General features: G+C 41.9%; 1 protein-coding gene across 2 annotated transcripts in view; it reads right to left on the bottom strand.

Annotated features, from left to right (window-relative positions):
• The window catches only part of DOK6 (docking protein 6), a 424,139-nt gene that overhangs the window by 141,150 nt on the left and 257,549 nt on the right, over nt 1–25,440 (bottom strand). For both annotated transcript variants that reach the window (XM_065399655.1, XM_065399656.1), the window contains exon 5: nt 9,249–9,438. In XM_065399655.1, coding sequence (XP_065255727.1) covers nt 9,249–9,438 — 190 coding nt within the window. The remainder of the gene's footprint in view (nt 1–9,248; nt 9,439–25,440) is intronic.

Raw genomic sequence — 25,440 nt, 5'->3', positions numbered from 1 at the left:
CCCACCACTGCAGGCAACCTCGTCATACAATCCCTCTTTCAAATGTATCAGGCTTTAAGACAAACTAGTTAGGTTGCTGGCTCCCACAATTACTAATGGGTGACTGTTCCAGAACCTCACTCCTCTGATGGTGAGAAACCTTCTTGTAAATTCCAGCCTAAGTGTACCCATTCAGGATACTGAATCCAATCACAAGGCAGTTATTAATAGGTGATTACTGTTTCTACATGTTGTTTTTGGACAAAGGATTAAAAGTCTGTTTATTAAGCACAATTAAGACAAACGCATGAACAGGATAGAGCTTATTCTAGGTTAGATTAGTTGGCAGAAACTTCAACCACACAAGTCTTGCAATTGGATATTGAGTGACAACATTGGCAGCCAATGAAATAAAATAGAGAAACATTACACAATCAGAACACAATCACTGGCTGGACATACCCTTAGGCAGGGCACTTTTACCGAAGACTAAGAGATAATTAATCCTCCTTTGCTGCCACACTGCATTTTTTTTCAATTGTGAAAAATGCCATTTTTGTTCCAACTATCATTGTAGAATTTTATAATTTTATTTACTGACAAAGCCTAAAGAAAAATATGTAACATTTCTTATTAATGGTTTCCTCCCCAAACTTTTTATTTTTAAGCTCTTAAAAGAATATTGTCAAAACTTTAAAATATTGTTTTAAGAAAGTGGGAGAAGAAACCTGAGCTGAATTTGAACCATTGTAAAAAAAGTCCCAATTAGTGGTTTAAACCACTTGGCCAACATGATTCTCACTTGAGGTATTTGAAAAAAAAAAAAAAAAAGCCCCACTACCACATGGAAAAAGAAATTGTGGTGTTTCCCCCACCCTTACCGTAAGGGTTACCTGACTGTGACATTTCACTGAAACTCCAAAACTTGCCTGTAGAAGAATGACATAAAAAGAAAAGATATCTGTCAAACACTGAACTTTCTGCTTCACATAACTCTGGCATCTGTGTATTTTCTCTTGAGAAAATTAATACATCAACCTTAGGTCAAGTAAAAGGAGAGAAATTACAAAGAAATGTGGCTCAGCACTTATTCTGAACTCAGCACTCTTCATGGTTCAGTAACCCTTGAACTTAAAGTTTTCTCAGCTGTGGAAATGGATTCCAGGCCTGACGAGTGTTTAAGAAAAACACACTTAATTGCAGTTTTTCTTCAGACAAAAAGAAGTGAAAGAATAGTTTTGTGTGGCCACTGCAGAGGAACTAAATGAATTTGGTCTTCACGGTTGAGAAGGTGAAGGAAATTCCCTAACCTGAGCCATTCCTTTTAGGTGACATATCTGAGGAACTGTCCCAGATTGAAGTGTCATTAGAGGAGGTTTTGGAACAAATTGATAAATTAAACAGCAATAAGTCACCAGGACCAGATGGTATTCACCCAAGAGTTCTGAAGGAACTCAAACGTGAAATTGCAGAACTACTAACTATGGTATCATTTAAAACAGCTTCTGTACCAGATGACTGGAGGCTAATGTGATGCCAATTTTTAGAAAAGACTCCAGAGGCAATCCCAGCAATTACAGGCCGGAAAGCCTAACTTCAGTGCCAGGCAAATTGGTTGAAACTATAGTAAAGAACAGAATTATCAGACATATAGATGAACACCATTTGTTGGGGAATAGACAACATGGCTTTTGTAAAGGGAAATCATGCCTCACCAATCTACTAGAATTCTTTGAGGGGGTCAACAAGCATGCGGACAAGGGTGATCCAGTGGATATAGTGTACTTAGATTTTCAGAAAGCCTTTCACAAGGTCCCTCACCAAAGCGTCTTAGGCAGAATAAGCTGTCATAGGATAAGAGGGAAGGTTCTCTCATGGATCAGTAACTGGTTAAAAGATAGGAGACAAAGGATAAGAATAAATGGTCAGTTTTCAGAATGGTGAGAGGTGGTGTCCCCCACGGGTCTTTCCTTGGACCAGTACTGTTCAACATATTCGTAACTGATCTGGAAAAAGTGGTAGACCAGGGATCGGCAACCTTTGGCACGTGGCCTGCCAGGGTAAGTCCCCTGGCGGGCCGGGCCAATTTGTTTACCTGCCGCGTCCACAGGTTCGGCTAATCGCAGCTCCCACTGGCTGCAGTTTGCTGCTCCAGGCCAATGGGGGCTGCGGGAAGTGGCGCGGGCTGAGGGATGTGCTGGCCGCCGCTTCCCGCTGCCCCCATTGGCCTGGAGCAGCGAACCACGGCCACTGTGAGTCGAAATCAGCTGAACCTGTGGATGCAGCAGGTAAACAAACCGGCCCAGCCCGCCCCGCCAGGGTAAGCACCCTGGCGGGGGCGCGTGCCAAAGGTTGCCGATCCTTGCGGTAGACAGTGAGGTGGCAAAATTTGCAGATGATATAAAGCTACTCAAGATAGTTAAGTCCAAAGCAGACTGTGAAGAGTTACAAAGGGATCTCACAAAACTGGGGGACAGGGCAACAAAATGGCAGATGAAATTCAATATTGATAAATGCAACTTAATGCACATTGGAAAATAAAACCCCAACTATACATATAAAATGATGGGGTCTAAATCATCTGTTACCACTCAAGAGAGAGCTCTTGGAGTCATTAAAACAACGAGGAGTCTGGTTGCACCTTAAAGACTAACTGATTTTTTTGGGCATAAGCTTTCGTGGGTAAAAAACTCACTTCTTCAGATGCATTGTTTTTTGGATACAGACAAACACAGCTATCCCTCTGATACTTGGAGTCATTGTGGATAGTTCCCTGAAAACATCCACTCAATGTGAAGTGGCAGTCAAAAAAGCTAATAGAGTGCTGGGAATCATTAGGAAAGGGATAGATAATAAGACACAAAATATCATGTTGCCGCTATATAAATCCATGGTACGTCCACATCTTGACTACTGCATGCAGATCTGGTCACCCCATCTCAAAAAAGACATATTGAAATTGGAAAAGGTACAGAAAAGGGCAACAAAAATGATTAGGGGTACAGAACAGCTTCCATATGAGGAGATATTAATAAGACTGAGACTTTTGAGCTTGGAAAAGAGATGACTAAGGGGAGAAAGTATGACTTGTGTGGAGAAAGTAAATAAGGAAGTGTTATTTATTCCTTCTCATAACACAAGAACTAGGGGTCACCAAATGAAAATTAATAGGCAGCAGGTTTAAAAGAAAGAAAAGGAAGTATTTCTTCACACAATGCACAGTCAACCTGTGGAACTCTTTGCCAGAGGATGTTGTGAAGGTCAACACTATAACAGGGGATAGATCACTTGAAGATTACCTGTTCTGTAAATTCCCTCTGAAGTACCTGGCATTGGCCACTGTCAGAAGACAGGATACTGGGCTAGATGGACCTTTGGTCTGACCCAGTATGGCTGTTCTTATTTTTATGTCTGAGTAGCATGAATATACTTTAACATACTTAGATATCTTCAAATACCAACATCTGCAACTCTACAAAGTAGAAAAAAAAGCATTTCAAGGAAACAAGTGTATCACGGTTACAGAGCTAGTGGTACTTGACTCCTCTTGATTCTCTCTAAGTGCACCTGCTCAGGAGTTAGGCCTCTTCTTCCCTGGGATGCATCTCTTACTCCTATGATTCTCCTACTCTTAGACCAGAACTTGGGGCTACAGTACCCTGTTTACCAACTATAATTTCTGTGCATGTCCAGCTGGGTTTGGCACCTATAAGTGTTTCCTTGTGATCAGTGATTAATATAGGTGACCAAACAGCTTTCCTAGAACAAAGCTGTGACAACCTGTCACCCCCATATTCATCTTTGTCATGTAATTAGGATATGTTTTGTACAAAGTCTGCCTTGTGAAGTATCATTCTAAAAGTCTTGATCTGCTAGACTGAATATCTCATTGGATTGTATGTGCTATCGTTGTATGTGAAGTTATGAAGTTTGGCTATGTATGTGTTACTCAAGCATGTTGTGAGGTTAAAACCACCCATAAGCAACCTTTCAGGTACAACAGTAAAAAGGCCAAACAATGTAATGGCTTATTGAGGAAAAGCACACAAGCACAAGGATTACCCCAGGAACTGTGTACAGTAGAAACCTCTCAGAGATAGCACTACACAATCGGAACTGTTTGACCCAGGTCACAGCAAAAGAGCTTTCCAGCAAGTGGAAAGAAGATATGAAAGGGGGAAATGACATCATGATGGTACCTTACCTAGCCTGTGTATGAAAACTGGGAAAGAAAAGACAAATTATGCCTTAAGAATCTGCCACCCTGTTTATCAGTCAGGGTGAGAATGTGCTAATTCATATCCTACCTATCTAGTATGTTAAGCTCAATTTGTGTTTTTGTTTATTTACTAGGTAATCTGCTTTGATCTGTTTGCTACCACTTAAAATCTATCTTTTTGTAGTTAATAAACTTTTTTTTATGTTTTAATCCAAACTTGTGTGCGTTTGACTAAAATGTCTGGGGAAAATCTCAGCTTGATTACCACAAGTGTGCATGGTCCTCTTCACATTGAGGGAGAGGCGGACCGGGTATTAAACTCATATACTGGCCAGATTTGACTAGAGCAGGACGGTACTGCTTTGGGGTCCTAGCCTGGAAGGCTGGTGGTTAGAGAGCCTGCATGTGACTGCAGCTGGGTGTGTCCCTACCTGTGTGAATGCTGGTGAAAGTGCAAGCAGGGAGGGCTTTGCAACTTGTCACAGCAGCACGGTGTGAGAGTGAGCCTAGGCTGGTGGGTCAGAGGGCTCAGTGGTACCCCAATTCCAGGTGGCACCCCGGGGGGAACCTGTCACAAAAGCATTGTTTAATCTCAACAGTAGGACCATGGCAAGGCATAAAAGAAAAGGTTTTTAATACAGTAACAATCTTCATTTATAGCTATCTTACCTAAATCTTACCAGCTTAGGGTTGCCAATTCTGACTGAAGCTATTCCAGGAGATTTTTTCCTGCAACATGATGTAATGTCATTTTCTTAAAATATCCTATTAAAATCTCCCGGACTGCTTTCAATAGTCACCAGGAGATCAATGCCGATTCCGTGAGACTCCAGGCCAATCCTGGAGGAACCCTATACCAGCTGCATGGAAACTTAGGAAAGGCCTCACTTCTTCAGACCCTCCCCCTCTCCCACAAGTCAATGGCTGTCTGTAACAGTTTGTTTCCCTGAAAACAGCTCTCTGTCAGCATGCTTATTTAGATATCTAGAGAGTTACTTAACTGATTAATGATCTTTTAGATCCCTGCCTTGGCAAAATAAATCTTGTAGCTTTGGGTGGAACCTGGAAGTGGCATCTTCACAGCTAATAGTTCAGGTATTGTTTCTTAACCTTCTGACCTATTTATCAGGAGATGTTTTATCTGGTTCTATTGTGCTATCTTCCTGCTTGTCTCCTAACCACCCTGCTATTAATTAAACCAACCCATTCATACAGTGACTTAACCCCCTCTAGTCACAGAGCAAACATTCTCGTAATGAATATAGCCATACAGGATTCATAAATTAATATGGATCGGCCCCTACCCTTGCAGGGCAGGACTTTAAAAATGTTATGCTACTGTCTATGAAGCAAGTGGCTGCATAGGTTTAATTCTAATATGCTACTTCTAAACTGTGTGGAGTCAAAGTGCACAGAACAATAGAAACTCACCAATCTATGCTGCACTAAATCAGACACTTTATAATCCATGCAAAAAGATGGCAGTCAGCAAAGTTTTAATATCAGTTACTGTAAAATTCAGTCATTTGACTCGCAATCCAGTCATTTGCAGTGGGTCTCCAATTAGAAAGTTAGCAAGGCTCTACTGTATTTCACACTTAGTGCAGTGGCGCACACAGAGATTATATTAGCTCACACTCAAAGTACCAATAATCAATAGAAAAGCAACATGAAGAACTTCATGTAAAAAAGTCTTCTCTCCCTCTGCATATAGATATAGTAATTACTGAACAACTGAACACTTTAAATTTAGATTCCCAAATATTTATTTCATTTAGATGCAAGAATATTATATGTTTATAAAAAAGATAATGATTGAAGTCCTGATTTCACTACCCTTACTTACAGAGAGTCATATTTTACTTCATTCCAATGAGATTGCTTGTGAAGCAAAGTACCAGTTAAGTGCATCTGGTTGAAAAAAACAAGAGCCATTAGCCAAGTACCTGAGAGAATTCTCAGTACGACCTCAGAGCACTGGTAAACTGGTGGATGGGCCTGTGCCGCTTCCAGGAGCTCCCATTGGTCGGGAATGGAGAACCGCGGCCACTGGGAGCTGCGAGCGGCCGTACCTGCATACGCTCAGGTAAACAAAGCGTCTCATGGCCCACCAGGGGCTTACCTTGAACAAGCCACAAATCAAGTTTGTGAACCCCTGGTGTAGATAATGTGTACATAGTTAATTTTTATTATTAAGGGTTTTTTTCCCCAACCAGACGCACTTAAATGGTACTTTGCTTCACAAGTAATCCCATTGGAATAAAGTAAAATATGACTCAGTTGCTAACCCATAATACAAATATTTTAACAATGTATTTGCAAGTATTTCCCATAAAGCAACTGTTGTTATTGAATGTGTATTTTGATGCCTCTGATGAAAACACTACTACTGTGAACATCCTTTTATGGCATGGCTCAACTCTTCACTTTTAAAAAGAGACCATACATCAGGATTTTGCTGCATTAGGAGATGAACAGATCAAAGGACCAGGCAATAATAATGTTCAGAGAGATGCTGGAGAGAGAACCATAGAATAAAGCCAAGGACAGGTTTTTAAAAGTGCATCAATGTTGCATTTCATATGCTTATGATATTAAAGGCACTGCTTCTTCTGTAGTCTTATATTACCTCCCTATTTTCTGTGCCAGCGCAAATCCACATACAAACATTTCCATACACGTACACACACACACACACACATATATATATAAGGAACTCCAAAAGAACCAAGGGAGGGATCAGATCAAAGAAAATGAAGCGTAACAGATAAAGGTAGATCTAACTCACAATACCAGAACAAAGGAAAGGAATCTACTTTTCATCAGGCTGGAAGCACCACCAATTATAAGGAAGGGTGAAAATAACAAATATAGTCTGAGTTATAATATGGTTTGTAGATGCATCATGTATTGAAAATATTAGTTACAATGGGAAGTGCAGGTGGTTATGGAGTTATTGCTTTTTACTTGGATGCATATGTTCATTGTAGGGATATAATTACGGACTAGCTGGTAACAAAGTAAAAGTTGGCCAGTAAACAATTCTGCTTCATGAAAAAAATTTGAGATGTAAGATTACTTTTCTTCTGATGTGGAACAAAAGCAAGACCCTTTCAATTTTTTCATGACAAAAATAAGAGAGAGAGACACAGACCAACCCAAGAGTAGCACATAGCCCAGTGATTAGGGCACCCACCTGGGATACGGAAGACCCAAGTTCAGTTCCCTGCTACAAATCAGCCAAAGCAGGGATTAGAATCTGGGTTTCCCACATCCCAGGCGAGTGCCCTAAACACAGGAAAATTAGGTATTCTGGGCTAGGTCTCCCTCTCTCTCAAATTCCATCCTGGACCCAAATAACTTTCCTGACAAAATTTTCATTGAAACCAATATGTTTTAGCAAAACATTTCAGTTCCAACAAAACAACATTTTTCAACAGAAAAATGTTTCATCAAAATGTTTTGATCATTTCTAGTTACAGGACTTGTCTCTTATTTAAAGGCCCAATTTAATTCTCTTTCCAGTGACTTTAATTAGAGCTATATCAGATTTTAACAGAGAGATTTCTTTTACTCAGAGATGCAACTCATGAAACATGCATTGGGCTGTATTGTGCAATGCCAGATACACAAAGTTATGTTGTATGGTTAACCTCAGTCCAGTGAATGTAGCCTTTTCCCCATTGACAGATTTATTTATTTTTAATTAAACACAATTTTAATGGACAAAAAGGGAAGTCTGCTGAAAATGCTATAGTGCTACAAGCATCAAATAACTATAGATGTTTACCTTATGTTTTCAGCCTTTTCTTACCCTTTCAGCCTTTGTGAATCTTACAATATAACCACTTTAAAATGTGCCATCAGTTAAGTGGTTTCTGTAACCAATCTCATCCAAGAATGCACTTGCTACTGTGTCTATTAGCTTTGGAGTAGAACAGTTTCTCTATAAACCTACATCTGAATTATTTCACACTAATTGGTCTGTTGGAAGTATAACCGAACCACAGGTCAGTCATTGTAGATTTTCCATCAATTCTGTTGGAATAATCCTATTAAGTTTCTTAATGGTGAAGATGTGAAGGAAAGGAAGTAGCACCCCAAAAACCACCTGTAAAAATGAACCCTGATGCACATAGCTATAAGGACATGACTATCATCAAAAAGAAATTGTAAAAAAGACGTAGGGCTTGTCTACATGGCAAGGCAAAGTGCATTAGAGGGGTATGATTTATAAAGTGCTCTAACGTGTTGCACTCTAACTGTCTTGTGTAGACCCTGCTGGTGCTCTCTAAAAGGTTCCTAGTTCATGTTAATGTCCTGTTTGAAACAGGACTACTTTAATGCACATGAGGTACCTTTTAGAGCATGCCAGTTAGGGCAGTTAGAGCACAACCCATTAGAGTGCTTTATAAATCATATTCTTCTAATGTGCTTTGCTGCCCTATGTAGACAAACCCTACACCTATTGTCCAGTGTTGTTTTTTCTTTTCATATTACAGGAAGAAACCACCTTGACATTCACCAGATTTTAATTTTTTCTGCATCACGCACACACATATCCTGCTAGCTTTCATGAGCATAGCCACATCTCTAATACTCAAATGTGATAACACAGCTCCCATTATTTGAAAGACCATCCCAGCAATGGTACAAATGGAAATAAGCTGGATACAAATAAAAGGGCAGCATTCATACTTTTTCAGTGTTTTTAAATGTTAGGCATGATGCAATCCTTTTGAATGTGAAGCATTTTGAAAAGTAATATACAAAAAGGTAGGTAGTATGGGCAGTACATTTACTCTTTCTTGTTCATGCAAAAAAATGGAATAGCCTAACTTAGAGGATCTGCCTCTCAAGAATCACTCTCTCTCTCCAAATGTCAGTATTATAGCAGTAGTATACTGCTATTTTCAAAATCAAGGCATAGGTAGGTAACTGTTAGTAACTATCAGCCAGAATTTCCATGGTAACAATATTTCCCCCCAGTAATTGAACAATGGAGTGATATGCATTTTCTTCCCACTTGCCACACTTCCTTAACTCTTACCTTCCAGACTCAAATGTGAACCATGTTGAGTCACGCCCATATCTCCTCAAAGAACTCAGAGGCCACATGACCAGCTTGACCTTGGCATTATGGATATCCCAGAGATAGATGTTTTCATGTGTGATCTGCATTGTACATTCCCCATAGATATCTAAATTTGGTGTAGGCATAAGATATACGTTGAATCGCTCTAGGAAGGAAAAAAGCAAAACAAGAGGGAAATCTGGTGAAAATGAGAGTTAATTTGAAAAATTAACAGAATACCAATTTGCCTGGCTACAGAAATTTTAGAAATCATGAGCCAGATCCTCCGCTGATTTACATGAAGTCAATGAAGCTATAACATTTACATAAGTGAAAGATCTGGCTCCTGGCATTTTACATACAGTACTACTAGAAACAAAATTATTAGATGATATTCAGCATCATTTACTCACATGGATGGAAACAGCTCATGATGCTACTCAGGGAAGTTTAAATCAAATTGTAGTTTATTGCCACATATATTATATATATGCGCGCACACACACAAACAGAAAAACAGTCAAAATTTGAAGGTGCAAATATTGGAAATGCTGGGTTAAATTTTAATTCTCAAGGCACAATGGCATGATCCAGGGCAGAATGTCAGCCTCGATTTGTAGATTTGTTTCTGAATTTCCTTGCATTTGTGGAACTAGGTCATACACTTGCAGTTTTGTGTTACTGCTTTTAAGGGTGCTAAAAAGACCAAAACTATGAATAAAATAACAATTCAAGACAGGGCATCAGAAATACTCACTCTATAAATGAGCTGTTGGAAACATACACATATGTATATAAGGGCCAATTAGGAAAAGTGGCTTCAGAAATTAATAAAAGAGCAAGGGTTTGGTGCAGAACATTTTTTAAAAAATCCAGACTTGGGGAGACATTCATTGGGAGGGTCCTCATACAATTGTGAAAGGAATTAAAACTCATTTAAGGATGGTTTGTAGAGAGAGTAACTAAATATAACAGTCAAAAGAGACCTACATTATGTGTGTAAGTCAACAGACCAGACTGTATTTTCAACTTTTGTTAAATACACTTTTTGATAGATCAGTGGAGGAAGAAGTTGTAAATGAGCATCCAAGTTAATGCAAAATAAGCTAAAAGTGTAGGAGCAGAAATGAACACAAGTTTGGTTATGGAATTAAAGTGATCAGGGAACAATCACATGTACAGTAAGATTTGCAACCCCATGTGGCTATAAGTAAACTTGTCATCCCCAACAATATTCTGTCTCAGTCCATTTAATTTTGACCCATTAGTGCCTCCCCAGTTGATTCACTCAATCTTCTGGCCATCCAACCTCTTCTCTTAAATTCCATTTCTCATGAATCATACTAATGGGTGTTAGCCCTGTAAATTGTATTTTATGACTAAAGTCCCATGTGTGGAAACCCTGCAATGTTTAGTGACAGTCCTTTAACAGATAGCACAAATAGTTTAGCAGATGCAGTTAAAATCACTGTAAACAATTTCCCTTACTGGTCACAGAGATTTCTTCAGTAGAGATCTAATCCAATGCCACTGAAATAAATGAAGTCTTCCACTGACTTCAATTGGCATTGGATAAAAAGCCCTTAGACACCGACTACTGACTGAAGAATCTAGAGAACATCATGGTAGCTTACTTACTCTTTGTATTAGAATTGTACATGATCACATTGTTCAGTGATTAGATACTACAGTGATGGGCATTATGCAAAACCCTAAGATAGAGGAGGGAAGGAAAAGTGTGAGAGTGAGATAATAGAAATGATTGACAGATGGGCTAAAAAAATGATTGTGGACACTGATTTCTAGTCAGTCTCATGACTTCTACTTCATAATAGACACTGTTATGATTTAGTTATACACTAGACTTTAGTTTTGTACTGTTGTGCTATTACCATTCCTGGTGAGGATTGCCACTGCTGAATTCCCAGAATACGAGACATTCTGGTACTTACAGGAATGGTATAAGCCTTCTCTTGCCAGTGTGACCTTGCACACACAATGTGTGAGAGGTCACATTGTACAGAGGATGCCATTTTGAAGAGTGCACTGCTCCCTCCCACACAGTGTGACCTCACATTCGGTATGTGCAAAGTCACGCCGGCAGGGTGGAGCAGCACAATCTTCAAAATGGCATCCCTCCTCCATAATACTGGACAAAACCACATTCAGTTTTGTCTCTGTAGTGGACAGGGGACAAACCATAGAAAAAGAGAACTGTCCATCTTAAAACTGGATGAGTGGCCTGCCTATTCCAGGCCCTAGCAGCTCCCCCTCTTTGAATTGGACCAGAATGAAAGGTCCGGATAATCTGTGTAATGGCAGATTCTCTGACCCACCTCAGTTTTAGTCTCACTGTGTGTAACCACACAAGGAGCCCCTCTGGAACGGTGCTACGTGCTGAACAGGGGATGTACATTCCCTGAAACTCTGCCCCTTTCTTGTGTAGCAGAATCCCCTTGCTTCCACTGTCACAATGGCACCAGCACACGTGGAGAAAGGTTTGCCACTTTGCGCAGATTTTAATTTTCAGGGATAATTTCATGCACTATGCTATTATTTAAGGAAGAGTCTAAGGGCATATGAGAAATAGAAGCCAATTGGTTTAATTTCCACTTAGAATATACAAAAACAACTTTGAATTTACAGAGAAAAGCTCAACATGATTTAAAAGCTACCAAAATGTTCACAGTAAGGAACCTAACTTCTTGGAATTGTTTGAGCATATTATCGCATAAGGGCATTCAGGAGACACGATATACTCAAATTGTCAGGAGACATTTGTCTACTCTGCATTCAAGGTCAGTGTCTAAGGTGAGGTGTCATGGATTGAGAGGAAATGTGTCTGATTAAACTGAACATCAGCTGCAAGGCAACCAAGTGGAACCATAGGAACTTATTCAGGCTGGCAATAACAGAAGTTATTCATACATGCACTGGAGGAGCAAATGTTGTTTGTTTTTACAGATTTTCAGTTTTGTTTTTTAACTAAGAGTACAATTTTGTAACAAAAATTTATGAAAGTGTGCAGACAACAGGAAATTGGGAGGAAAATGAATGCTGAGGAATAATGCACGGAATTAAAAATTAGGGTCAAATCTGCTGGGGAAGGTTTGCACAGTCTCTCTGTGAAGTCAAGGGAAAAAATTGAGTTTCAGAGGCAAATCCTGCCCCAATTGCATAGCTAGGGTTTAGGAAATCGAGGCTCAATCCCCAGTTCTGCCTCAGATTCCCTGAATGACTTTGGGCAAGTAACTTACTCTCTCTACGTCTCAGTTTCTGTCTGTCTGTAAATTTGGGGATAATAATACTTGCTCACATTGTGAGGATAAACTTGTTAATGTTTATGAGGTTATCTGACCAGTTTGAGGGTGCATCCCTGGAGCCGCATGGTGCTCAGCTTCACAACTTCCCTCTGGACATTAGGGTCAGCTGTGGGCAGAGCTCGGTCTGGTGAAGCCAAGGCCAGAGAATTTGCTGCTATGCAGACCCATCTATCATTCCACCACAGAGGGCATGCAGCCAGGTATTCCCTACTCCATCTCTCCATGGAGCAGAGCAGCACAGAGCAAGGTACTTGGGTTATGTGACTCAGTCCAGGATGTAGGCCTTGGAGAATAGAAGTCCTTTATCTTGATGAAAAAAAAAATCATTGTCAATAAATAAACTAACAATGATCTTCAGAGTGTAGAATAAAGGGGAAGACTATTTCTTAAATGAAACTTTTTGACTAAGAAAGAAATTTAGCAGCAACCATAAAAATATCTAAGGCCATATCTACACTACAGTGACTATACCGGCATAACTACTGTGCTGAGCTACACCAGTATAGCCCTGTAGTGAAGACACAGCCTACAGCGACAGACGGGGTTTTTCTGTCACTGTAGGAACATCACCTCTCTGAGCAATGGTAGTGAGATTGACAGGGTTGTCTAAGGGAATTTGCCAATGCTTCTTTGTCAAAACCAGGGTGCTCAGGAACTTTGCCTTGCCCAAAGAGTCTAGTATGTCATTGATTCTGGGCATAGGCTATGCATCTGAAACAATGACAGCATTAAGTTTCCTATAATAAACACAAAACCGTATGGTCCCATTCCTTTGGGGGAATAACAACTGGAGAAGCCATGGGACTATTTGACTTTGTAATTATTGATACGTCTAGCATACTAGCTATCTCCTTAGGGAAGTGCTCCTTCATTCTACCAGATGTTTAGTATGATCTGCTGGGCGCAGGCTGTGGTCCTGCAGTGTTAATCTGTTGGACGATTTTGTGAGTCAGGCCAGCCCTGCTGGAAAATACCTGCTAGTGCTTTGCACCACAGCCATAATCTTAGTTTATTTTGGTTAGGGTTAACCCTTCATATCAATTAATGCTCTCTAGTGGTGTATCACTATGGTATTCAGTCACTGAATCATTAAAAGTCTTACAGTCCTTCTCTGCATAGCATATCATGTTTACAGTGGCTTTACGATTGTGATAAGCTTTTAACTCATTTATATGCACAGTCTGTGGTGCAACCCTGCTACAGGGTCTTTGTACATTGTAGGTAACATCGCTAACCCTTTCTACCACCTCAAAAGGCCCCTCGCATGAGTTCTGCATTTTGTATCTTTTTACAGGGAGTAATACCAGTACCAAATCCCTCACATGAAATGACTGATTATAGGTATTGCGATCATATCATTCTTTCTGAGCTGCCTGGCTTGTAGTGAGGTTTTGCGGCATTATTTCCATCATGGTTTTTTAACTCCCCCCTGAACTTCTGCACATATGCAGTCACCAGTTGCCCCCTCTGCTTCAGTGCCACACTCCTAGGAGTCTCTAATGAGATCCAGGAGACCTCTGACCTTTCTCCAATTCAGGAGATCAAATAGAGCAAATCCCAAGGACTTTTGTGGCATTTCGCAGTAAGCAAACAACAGACTGGGTAACATTACATCCCAGTCACTTGCCTTATTGTTTACATACATTTTTTAGCATAGATTTTAGGATTCCATTCAACCTCTCGACTACTCCATTTGTTTCTGGATGGGATGGGGCAGATTTCAGTTATTTTACCCCCAACACATCCTCCATAGCTCACCAAACAGCTGGGACATGAAATCTGACCCATGATCTGATAACTTCTCTTCTGGATAGCCCACCCTGCTGAATACAGAAAACAGTGCCTTAGCAATTGTGTCAGCTTCCACATTTGGAAGAGCTAATGCTTCTGGATTCCTGGTGGCAAAATCCACCACTAATAATATAAATCTTTTTCTCCCTTGGCTGGCTTGGGTAGGGGGTCCCTATGATATCCATGACAACCCTTTGATTACAGGTAAAGGATGCAAAGGAGCCTTGTGGAAACGTACACTCTTTTTTCACTTTTGGCATGAGTCACGAGTCTTGAAGGATTTCTTTACCTCATTTTGAGTACTGGGCCAATAGAAATTTTTCTTTAGCCTTTCATATGATCTCTCCATTCTCGGGTGATCAACAAAAGGGTGATCGAGGGCTAGTGGCATTAACTGCTTACGATGCTTTGTGGGCATGATCAATTATTTGTCAGCCTCCACACGAGTTTTATTTTTCCCAACTGGGGTCCCTATAAATTCTTCCCTCTTCTATAAAGAGCCCCCTCCTGGCCTCTTTCTCTGGGGCATTACTGATGCTGGCCTCTCTTTGCTTTCCAGGGGGGCATCTGCACTTTGTTCCGTAGCAAACTCCATTTGGCTTTTGCTTGCACCGAAAGCTGTTTCAGGCAACAGGGGAGACACATCATAACTTTCTGCTGACAAGGGCACAGAGGGTTCCTCTCCCCTCTCAGCTGCCTCTTTCTCCTCAGAGCTTACCCAGGGCACTTAGGGACATATTCCCTCTTGCTGTGGGTCATAATATTCACCTCTTTGGAGTGATATTACATCATTTCCCACCAATACATCAGCTGGTAAATTCTTAAGAATCCCCATATTCAAAGTATCTCTTAAACCTTTTCACTCCTAATTCAATGCAGGCTAAAGCTACCATGGTTCTAAATTGCCCCAACAGAAGAAGTTTTGTCTTCTCCTCTGGGAACATATCAACCTGCTTATCCACATCTCTTTTGATTAGAAAGATCTGGGCAGCAGTGTCTCTCCACCTCTGGCACACTTTATCATTTACCTTGGCCTCTTTAATAAATTCTTTGTCTACCTCCAAGAGGTCAAACCTGACAACATTAACTGGACTCCCCTGTGCCACCACTGAAGTCTCCAACTCAAGGGGTAACTGCATTAATCTGGGTGAATTGGGCATTGTATATGGACTCTCCATACCGGAGGCACTGTTTCTTCATGTGGATCCCTTGAACACACGACACACTTTCTTGGGCTGCCCAGTTGGACTGGGGTCCAGTAATTAGGGTTACCAGGAACAGCCTGGTACTGGGTGATGTGTGCTTAGTCCCCTCCCATTCCTTGTTTTTCCCAGGAACACACTGTGGACTCCCTTTTAGGGCTTTTGCCTTTCCCTTTGGTATCCATGCTCTATGAATGGTCTCACTTCCAGGTATAAGTCAGCTCTTCTACATTTGCTGGGGAGTTTTCCCAAACCACTGCCCTAACCTTATCAGAGCCGACATCAGAGAACTGCTCCTGAACAAATACATCTATCAACTTGTCCTAAATCTCTGCCCCTTTACTTTTTATCCATTTTCTCAAATAATACCCCATTTTATGGGTGTATATCCTGTAACTTATTTTATCAAGTGTTTTGAGGTTTCTAACCTTCAGAAATATGCCTCTGAAACCTTTTTAACACAGAACCCTTAAACGGATCATACAACAAACCATTTACATTCAAATCATGAAACACTTGTAAGACTTTCCAGTCAGTTTGGGAATTAAGACGGTCATTCTTTAGTCATCAGGGATTTGGTATATCCTGCGTATTCTTTCAAAGGTGGTCAAATATTCTTTGATGCAATCTGTCCCCCTGTAACTCAGGCATAGTCTGTCCCAGATGGGTGATCCCTGAGGAGGAGTACAAGTGGGGCTGAGGGTTCTGTCCTTGTATTTATGGCTTTTTAAGCTTGCGCCACCTTTCCATCCCTCTTTCTTGGGCTTCTGCTTCCAGCTCTTTTGGGGACTCTTTTTTCCTGAGCTCTTTCCTTTGCTTCCTTCTCTTTGACTCTGTTAGCTAGTTCCAGCTTTTGGCTCTTTCCAATATTTCCAGATTTTGAATCACTATCTTGGCTACTCCTAAGTGCAACGCACTGGGACCTGTGCCACGCTGGTTTCCTAACCCTGCACCCCTGTTGGCCTCAGGCATAGGCACCAACTTTTCACAGCGCCGGTGGGTGCTCGACCCCCCTGGTCCCGTCCTGACTCCGCCCCTGCCCCATTCCCATTCTAACCCCTTCCCCAAAGTCCCCGCCCCAACTCTGCCCCCTCCCTGCCTCTATTGGACTCCTTCCCCAAATCCCCGCCCCAGCCCCGCCTCCTCCCCGAGCGTGCCACGTTCCCCCTCCTCCAACCTCCCTCCCAGCGCTTGCCGCCGTGAAAGAGCTCTAGGTCAACGCAGGCCCCAGTGTCTCCTTACAGGTTAGCAATAGGTACACTCCAACCCTTGAGCCCTATAAGTTTCCTCCCAGAGTGTCCATCCACTGTTCTACTAGCCATTCACAGTATCCACAGATTCCCTGCTTCCAAAGGAACTGTACACCTCAGCTTACCAGTTCCACCTCAGATCACTGCTCCGCTTAATAAACAGCATTGAGATATATTTATAGTGACATCAAATGTACATTAAGTAACGGCAAGTAGAAGTATTGGAAACAAACGGTAACATATAAAATACAATCATAATTCTAGAAGTGAGAGTTAATTAACTAGATGCTCTCATGCCTCGTAGAGCAAGGCTCACCCAAAGTCCTTCCAGCGTTTTACAGCCAGGCTTGGCTGCGATCCTCCTTTCACGTATACTGCTCAACTTGCCTCCCTTGTACCCCGTTACACCCAGCAATCCTTTCTCTTTAGGCATAAATAAGTTACCCCCTGCTGTTTGTTTCATCTTGTGAATTTCCTCTCTTGAGATTTCACAATCTCTTTTTTTGTCACGGCTCAGTATGCAGGGCTCCACTGTGAAGCTTACAATACACAACACACAGGTGGCCAGACAGAGAGATAAGCATCTGTTACTTCTTGCCTGAAAGGAACATTTCTGAGGTATGTCACCTCCTAGTTACCTATCTTAACTCCAAGACCTTAGGGGCATAATTTTTAGTATATATACGCAAACAACTCCATACATTTTATCCATCCATACATTTCACAGTGATTATGACGACTAGTGGGCTACTGGCTCTCAGTAGAGACCTCATATACAACCCTTTGGTGAATATTATGCATATATCTGACCCACGGGAGCCCTGTAAAACCCTATGAATTCCATGTGCCCTCTGCCAGTTGACACCAAGAGGTCCCTGGGTCACAGTGCCCTAGCCACTGGGCTATAAAGCAGGGTTTCTCAAACTGGGGGTCCCAACCCAAAAGGGAGTTGCAAGACTACTGGAGGGGGGTCGCAAGAGTGGCGGTGGCTAGCCAGGAACCCAGCTCTGAAGGCTGCGCCACCGCCACCAGTAGCGGCAGTGCAGAAGTAAGGGTGGCATGGGGCAGTGGAGGGTTGTCTCTTTTTAGGGGGGTCATCACAGCCTGAAATATTTTCAAAGGGGGTCCCAGCAAAAAAAAGTTTGAGAACACCTGGGATATTGTATTGTAGGGCTCTCTCAGTCTCATCTGTTGAAGCTGTTCCACTGTGAATATATATATTTTAAAAATTCATTGGAGCAAGGGGACTGTCTCCCCCACGTGAGTGGTCTAACTACCAGGCTATGGAGTCCAATGATTCTGGTCCAATGATTCTTTCATTAATTATCCACAGTGGAACAGTTTCAACATTGGGCCAAAGAGTGAGAGATAAAGTAAGCATGGGAGTGACTCTGTAGCCTGGTGGTTATAGCACTCACCTGGAAGGTGGGAGACACTGGATCCAGTCTCTCTGCTCCAATTAAATTTTTAATTATATATCCACAGAGGAACAGCTTCAACAGGAGAGACTGAGGGAACATCACATCAGAATATCCTATAGCTCAGTGATTAGGGCTCTCACCTGAGAAGTGGCAGATCCCTGTTCAAACTCCTTCTCTCTTTCAGGCAGAGGGAGGATTTGAACCAGGTCCAGTTGAGTACCCAACCACTGGGCTCAACTCCCTCCACTCACCCTTGGCTTCTTGCAAAAATGGCATAGGCGTCTAACACCAAGAGAGAGTTTACAACAGAGAATCCCAAGCAGAAGGAGGCACCTCCCTGCAGCCCAGACTTAAATGCCTATCTCTGGAAGAGGGGTGGGGCTTAGCACACATCTCTCAGTTTGGCACCTCCCACTGGCTAGCTTAGGTAAGGAGTTACCTAGAATGCTGGCTTTTGCGATTCCCACTCTAGGAGTCTCTTTCCCTACTAATTGTATAGGGAGCCTAGGCACCAAACTCAGTCTTTTGTGAATCCCAGTGATTTTCTAGGCACCTAAAAGTAAGGAGTGGTGATACTCAGTGTCACCACACTTAAATTTCTTTGTGAATCTAGCTCTTAGTCTTAATCTTGAAAGTAATGGTCCTCAAACTACAGTCCTTGGGATACTAACTTTACTTGGATCATTTCCAGGTGGCCAACAGAGCTCTTTCACTCACAGCATCTGTCATCTTCAAGTAGTAACATTTGTTAGTTATAGCCCAAGTCCAGGATTCTTTTTAGGGAAAGCCACAACCACAGTCCGATAAAAATAAATGCAAATTTAGCCAGCTCTTTACTTGTATGAATCAGTGTAGCTCCAATGGATTTAGTGGCACTACCCAATGTACCCCAACTGAGGAACTGGCCCTTAAATATTGATTTAACCTCTTTAACAGCAATTTTTCTGTTTTACATCAGTTACAAAATATTTTGTAGTAAGATTTCTTAATTTCCTAAATATCAAAGCTATTGTAAATCAATTAATTTCAGCAAGGAAGCAAAGATGTTGTGCCTAGGATTTACTAACCATTTACTTTGGTTACAGATGCTATATATTGAATAAGCTTTTTAATGTTTAAATAAATGTCTTATTTGAATAATACTAGCCATAAATGTGTATTTTATCTTTTTCAAATTTGAAACTATAAACAATGGATTAAGGATGACAGAAAATGAATAAAATATGTGCAAAATTCTGTCACACAGTGAATCACATACAGTAATTCAATAGATCTAAGAACATTTTCTAAAAATGAATCAGATGAGTGTAATTGAATTATATAATCTTTTCTATGCTTTGACTAAGTTTGTAATTTCACTGCATATAAAAAGGAAAAGGCTATTCTTTTTATTCAATTGAGATACTATGGTATCTTCCAAATAAAAAGCACTTATACAAAGGAAGACAACACAATAGTTAACAAAACGTCTTTACTAGAGAAATCAATTATGAGGCACTAGTCAACGATAACATGGAAAGAGTGAAAAGGAATGAAAAACTAATTCACGCTCTCTCACACCCACCCACAGACCCACTCTAAGCAAAACCCCCATTAAACTTTTGCATTAAAATCTGAATATACTTGTCCAGTTTCTCCAGTCACTTATACCAATTTTACATTGCCATAACTCCATTTAAATCAATGGAGATGCTTTGGATAAAACCAACATAACAAGTGAAGAATCTGGCCCACTATTGGGCATACTGATGCCCAAACATGCCACTTATTTTGATGCCTCTGCATAAGCTGAGTACTTTTGATCAGACTCGTAGGGCCTGATTTTCAAAAGCCAACTAACGTTGATGGGAGTCTTCAATGGGCTTTACATTGGGCCCAACATTCGGTCTTAAACATATGGATCCAGAAATGAATACAAGAACTACAGAAAAAAGATAAGACATATAGGTCCAAATCCTGATTCGTGCAATGGTCCCACTGAAGGAAGTAAGACAAGTAGGAGTGAGCTCATTATGTATGGATTCCCAAAGAAACTGCATAAAGAACTTTTGGTTTTTGATGTTCCACTGATAATCAGGTAGATTTTTCCCTTTGGTTGCATATTTGCCTTAACATTTGGCATTTTGCACCTTTTCTAGATAGAATGTCTTTCTGGCCTACTTTTTCTTTCTGACTCTTGGCAGGGAGTTAGACTAGATGACCCTTGTGGCCCCTTCTAATCCTATGATTCTATTGGTCCAATCTGCAATTTTCTGTACATCTTTAATACCTATCAAAATGATGGTTGAAGGCACTCAGTACCTGGCAGGATCTGATCCCACATTACCTTATTTCAGATTTGATTTGTACCACTTCAAAAATATTTTAATTGAATTGATGTCTTTACCTGTGAGTTTTCTACCACCTTACATATAATTGATGTATCCCATGATTATCATTAAAAAAGTCAACATATACCACAGTATGTGAAATATCACCATTTTCTCATATATAAAAGAAAAGGGCAAGAGTCACCAACTGTTGGCAAAGTCTGAATTTTGAATAGCAACCACAGTTTCATCCCTTGTCAATCACTATTACCTCTGATTCCCAGTCTCTTTCACAGACTAAAAGTAGTTTTGAGCTGGGTATATCTTCACTAACAATGTCAAAGACCTGGAGTCTGTTCTTAGTGTTCTCCCAGGAGCAAAAATCTCATTCCACTACCAAGAACTTGTTTTGTCCTCCTCTAAAAGAAGTGTATATTGGTCTTTTTGGAAAAAAACAAACAATGAGACAGCAAATATTACTCCAGTATTTTATCAGTGCTAAAGTAAATATTCAACAGACAAACAGCTTCATTTTTATCAAGGAGATTGAGAACATAGTACTAAAAACTAAAAGCAGTGAAACCTTTTGATTTAACTGGTCAGAAGAACCTAACTCCTCAGGCAAACCACAGCAAGTCAGCTAAACAAATTAAAATAGTGGAACTTTTCCTATTATTAAGGCTCAGTCAACAGATTCAAAATACATCACCACGTGTGGTTGTATAGAAATGAGCTGATGATATACACTAGGTCTCTTATTCCCTGTGTCAGCAGGGGGAATGGTTGTGGTAGGGAGCAGTGTACCATACTCTCAAGAGATCCTTCACTTGTGGCTAAGGGTCAATGGAAATTATCAGGATCCAGATGTAACCGAGTCCAGCCTCTCTTTACTAGCCCCACTGTGTTAAGCACTGTACAAACACATACCAAAGATGTATGTATATAATGTAAATAAGAGGAGTGCAATCTAACTAGAAAAGGGGTTGCTGAAGTTCCTGGGGTTGGAGAGCTGCAGTAATACAGGAGGCTTTGAGGGGAGGAAAGAAGGTAAAAGGGGAGAGGAAGAGTAAGGGAGGCTTTAGCTCAGCTCTCAGTTTCCTACAAATTTTATTCAACTCAGCCATGAGTTATGAGTCTGGTATATAAAGAAAACAGCTAAAAGCCACCTAAAGCATTGGAATTAAGGTATTTACATGAGTAATAATATCTCTTACGAGTAATAACTGAGATAGAATTCAAAGAGGTGGCTTCATACTGTTAATGATGTGCTTTGCACAGCAGTAGCTTAAAACTCTTCTTTATTCCCTCCCTAGTAGCAGGACTTTTCCAGCCAGAGGTCTCCATTAAAGCAAGCACTGCCACATCCTTGCTTAACTCCTATCACCAGGGAATAATTGTGGTAGTGGAGGGGGTGTGGGATGAAGGGAAGGGAACCTGCCGCTTATATATATTTATATATTAGCAATCATTACAACAATCAAAGTTTTAACCTTTTCTACTTTCCTTTACGTGCTGGCTGTTTACCATGTAAAGCTTTTCAAAATATTAACAAAAAAGCCAAAGAGAAAATGCGAACATGTATTTTTCACAACATGCCACAGATCCAATAAAACCAGTAGGTAGAAAATAACGGTTTTGGGTGTTACAAATAAGGATTCTACAACAATGAAAATAATTAGAAAATGGTTTTATATCTCGCTATCAGCCATCAAACACTCAAAATCATAAAAGAGCCAATCTGTTTCAAACCACTAGGCTAACACAGACTTTAGCATCAATCAAGCAACATTAACAATTTAGTTAATAGACTTAAGACTACAGCTGGGTGAAATATTTTGACCAAAAACTTTTTTTTTTTTTTTTGGTAAAAAATGCCAGATCTGCAACACCAAAACATGTTGTGAATGTGTGTTAATTCACCAAATTGTTTCAGTTTAAAAAACAAATTAATCAGAAAAAAAATAAAATGCTTCATTTCAATATTTTTATTTTAAATGACAAATAAAAATGTCTAATTTTGTTAAAAAATAAAAATTAAATAATACTCCAAATTCAAACAAAATGTAGTGTTTGACACAAAACTATTTATTTATTTATTTCAGAATTGCCAGTGAGCTGAAAAACCCATTATTCTCCCATGTCTACTTGGGACCTGTTGCAGGGTAGGTACACCCCCATCATGGGTGCCGGGTCACATATGGTGAGAAGAAGGGAAGAAACTGTATAGCCGCCAGTTAGGTCCCTCGTTCATGACCCTGACTATAAATGTGGTGGTACGGCCTAGTGGCCAGTGTCAATAAAGCAGCCCTTCTGCTCAGGGCAGCACGGCCTAATGGCCGGAGTCAATAGAGTAGCCCACCGCTGTGGTATTGTGTGATCCATTGGGGAAGTTGGGTGCCCCTCAGAGGGGTGTGGCACCCAAAGTAGGGGGACTCCGGCCCTCCCTGCTCCTCCGAGTCCTAGCCCGGGGGGGGGGTGGGGTGTCACTAACAAGTCAGTGGGGATCCTCCAAAAACAAGCTGACTGTTGTCCCAGTTCATTCACTGGAGAAGAGTCTAAGTCCCCTGGGCTGCTTCCTACCCTTTCTCCCTCGGCAATGCTCCATGGTTTCCCCAGGTCCCTGGGGTCCTCAGGTGGCGTAACTCCGGCCGGCGCAGTCCCTTCTCCAGGCTTGTCAGGCAGCCTGCAGTCTGTCTGGAACTCTGCATGCTGTGGCGCTGTACTCGGGGCCTGTAGCAGCTCCCTGGAGAGAGCCTGCAGTCTGCATCCTCCTCCTTCAGCAGCCTGCCCAGACTAGTTGGGCTGCTTCCTTTTATACTCTGCCTCCAGGCTGAGCATGCCCAGCAGAGTTGGAGGGGTGGGCCTTCCTCAGCCTGCAAAGCACAGTGAACCCTTTTGGGGCTAGTGCAGGGTAGGTACACCTCATCACAGGACCCTATTGTTATATTACTTATATCCTAAATATAAATTCTTCCAGACTTCCAGGCAAAAAGCATGGTGTAAGTTGTCTCTTTTGGTTTATGTCACAAAGCACCAAGTATCCTCCCTCCAAAAATCTGTTGCTCATCTCAGGGGAACCACATGACTGTGGAGGGGGAGGGTAAATGGTCAAGTACATGTCTAAAAGAGGAGAAGCTTGCCAACTTGTCCATATTGCACATATTTTCAAAACCCTGGAATCACTAGGTGTAAAAATTAAAGTAACACCCAACATGTCTCAATGAGAGGAGGTCAAATAGTCCTAGGGCTTACACCATGAGGCTTACACCTGTGACGAAGACAAACCAGAAGGATATAAGAGAGTGGAGGAAGGTAGGGATCTCCGCCTCAAGATGAGAAGGTCCCTGTTCCCTGGATAGCCAAACAAAGGCTACTCCAGGCCAATTAAGACACCTGATGCCAATTAACCAGTTAAGGCCGTTAGGCTAATGGAGACAGCTGGAACCAATCAAGGTCCCACTCATACTGCTCTCCTTCCAGTTCCCTCAGGGAAGCCCCGGTGAAAGGAGCTGGAGGAGAGGAAGCATTGCTGAAGTCTGAGGTAAGGGTGAAGCTAGAAAAAGGGGATCACGGGAAAGTGGCCCAGGGAATCAAAGCAGCTCCAGTGGTGAAGGGGAAGCCGCCAACAGCTGCTACTGTTAGGGTCCCTGGGATGGAACCAGAAGTAGGGGGTGGGCCTGGGTCCCCTCCCATGCTCTACAGAGACCCCCTTGAGAGGGGAAGCAGGGGTGGGATATTGATTTATCATTCACTGCGCAGCAGAAGAAGGGGAGAGTTTTTTTTTTTTAATATGCACTGTGTTTGGGTGTCCTCACCACAGTGGAAGACATAATGAAAGCACTGATGCAAGCCACTGCAGCCCAGCAGGCAGCCACTCGATTCCAAGTGATGATGCAACAAGAAGAAACCAACAAGTTATTGATAGGGCAGGCCTCCCAGGATCGAGCCCTCTTGCAGGAGGTGGTGGACCAGCTGAAAGCCCTCACCACCAAAAAAACAAGGATCTGAAGGGTCGCGAGTATGGAGGGCTGCCGGTTGTCTACCAAAGATGACAGCAGATGATGACATAGAGGCGTATCTCCTCTCCTTTGAGAGGACTGCCTTGTGAGAGGCATGGCCCCAGGACCAGTGGGCCAGCATCCTTGCTCCCTTCTTATGTGGAGAAGCCCAGAAAGCCTACCACGACATGCCCGCTGAAGCTGCCGTTGACTACCCCCCAGCTGAAGGCAGAGATCCTGGCGCGATCAGCGGTAACGACCGCAGTACAGGCCCAGAGATACCACGAGTGGAGGTACCAGGAGGGCAAGCCTCCGAGGTCCCAATTGTTCAACCTCATCCACCTTGCACGGAAATGGTTATGACCCGAGGCATGCAACCCGGAGGAAATGTTGGAAAATTTGGCCACAGACCACTATATGAGGGGACTGCCACTGGATCTTCATGCATGGGTGGGCCAGAACGACCCCTCCATCTACGACTGTGTGATCACGTTGGTGGAGAGACAGATAGCAGCCCGAGAGCTGTCCTGACTACCCAGAGAAGCCCCCTCCTGAAACAAGTACCCAGCCCTGACCCTGGAATACAGACAACCAAGTATTCGGGGAGCCCCAGGTGGAAAAGGGTAGTGGTCACAGAACAGCCGAGAACCCAGAAAGGGAGGATGAGCCTGAGCGGGGGGAACCATGGGGCAAAGACCCCAACCTAAGAGACAGAGGAGTGCCTAGAGCCCCTTATAGGTGTTACGAGTGTGGGGAATTGGGACACCTAGTGGTGTAATGTCCCAATATGGAGGAGGCCATGCAATGTAACCTGGGGGACTGGACAGACCCATGCACCTTAATCAACCTAGTGGGGGTTGCAGTCACCCCACAT

The sequence above is a fragment of the Emys orbicularis genome, chromosome 2 (genome assembly GCF_028017835.1).
Source record: "Emys orbicularis isolate rEmyOrb1 chromosome 2, rEmyOrb1.hap1, whole genome shotgun sequence".
NCBI classification, from domain to species: Eukaryota; Metazoa; Chordata; order Testudines; family Emydidae; genus Emys; species Emys orbicularis.
Note: the sequence above shows the minus strand (reverse complement) of the source record. Positions and strands in the feature narration are given on the sequence as shown.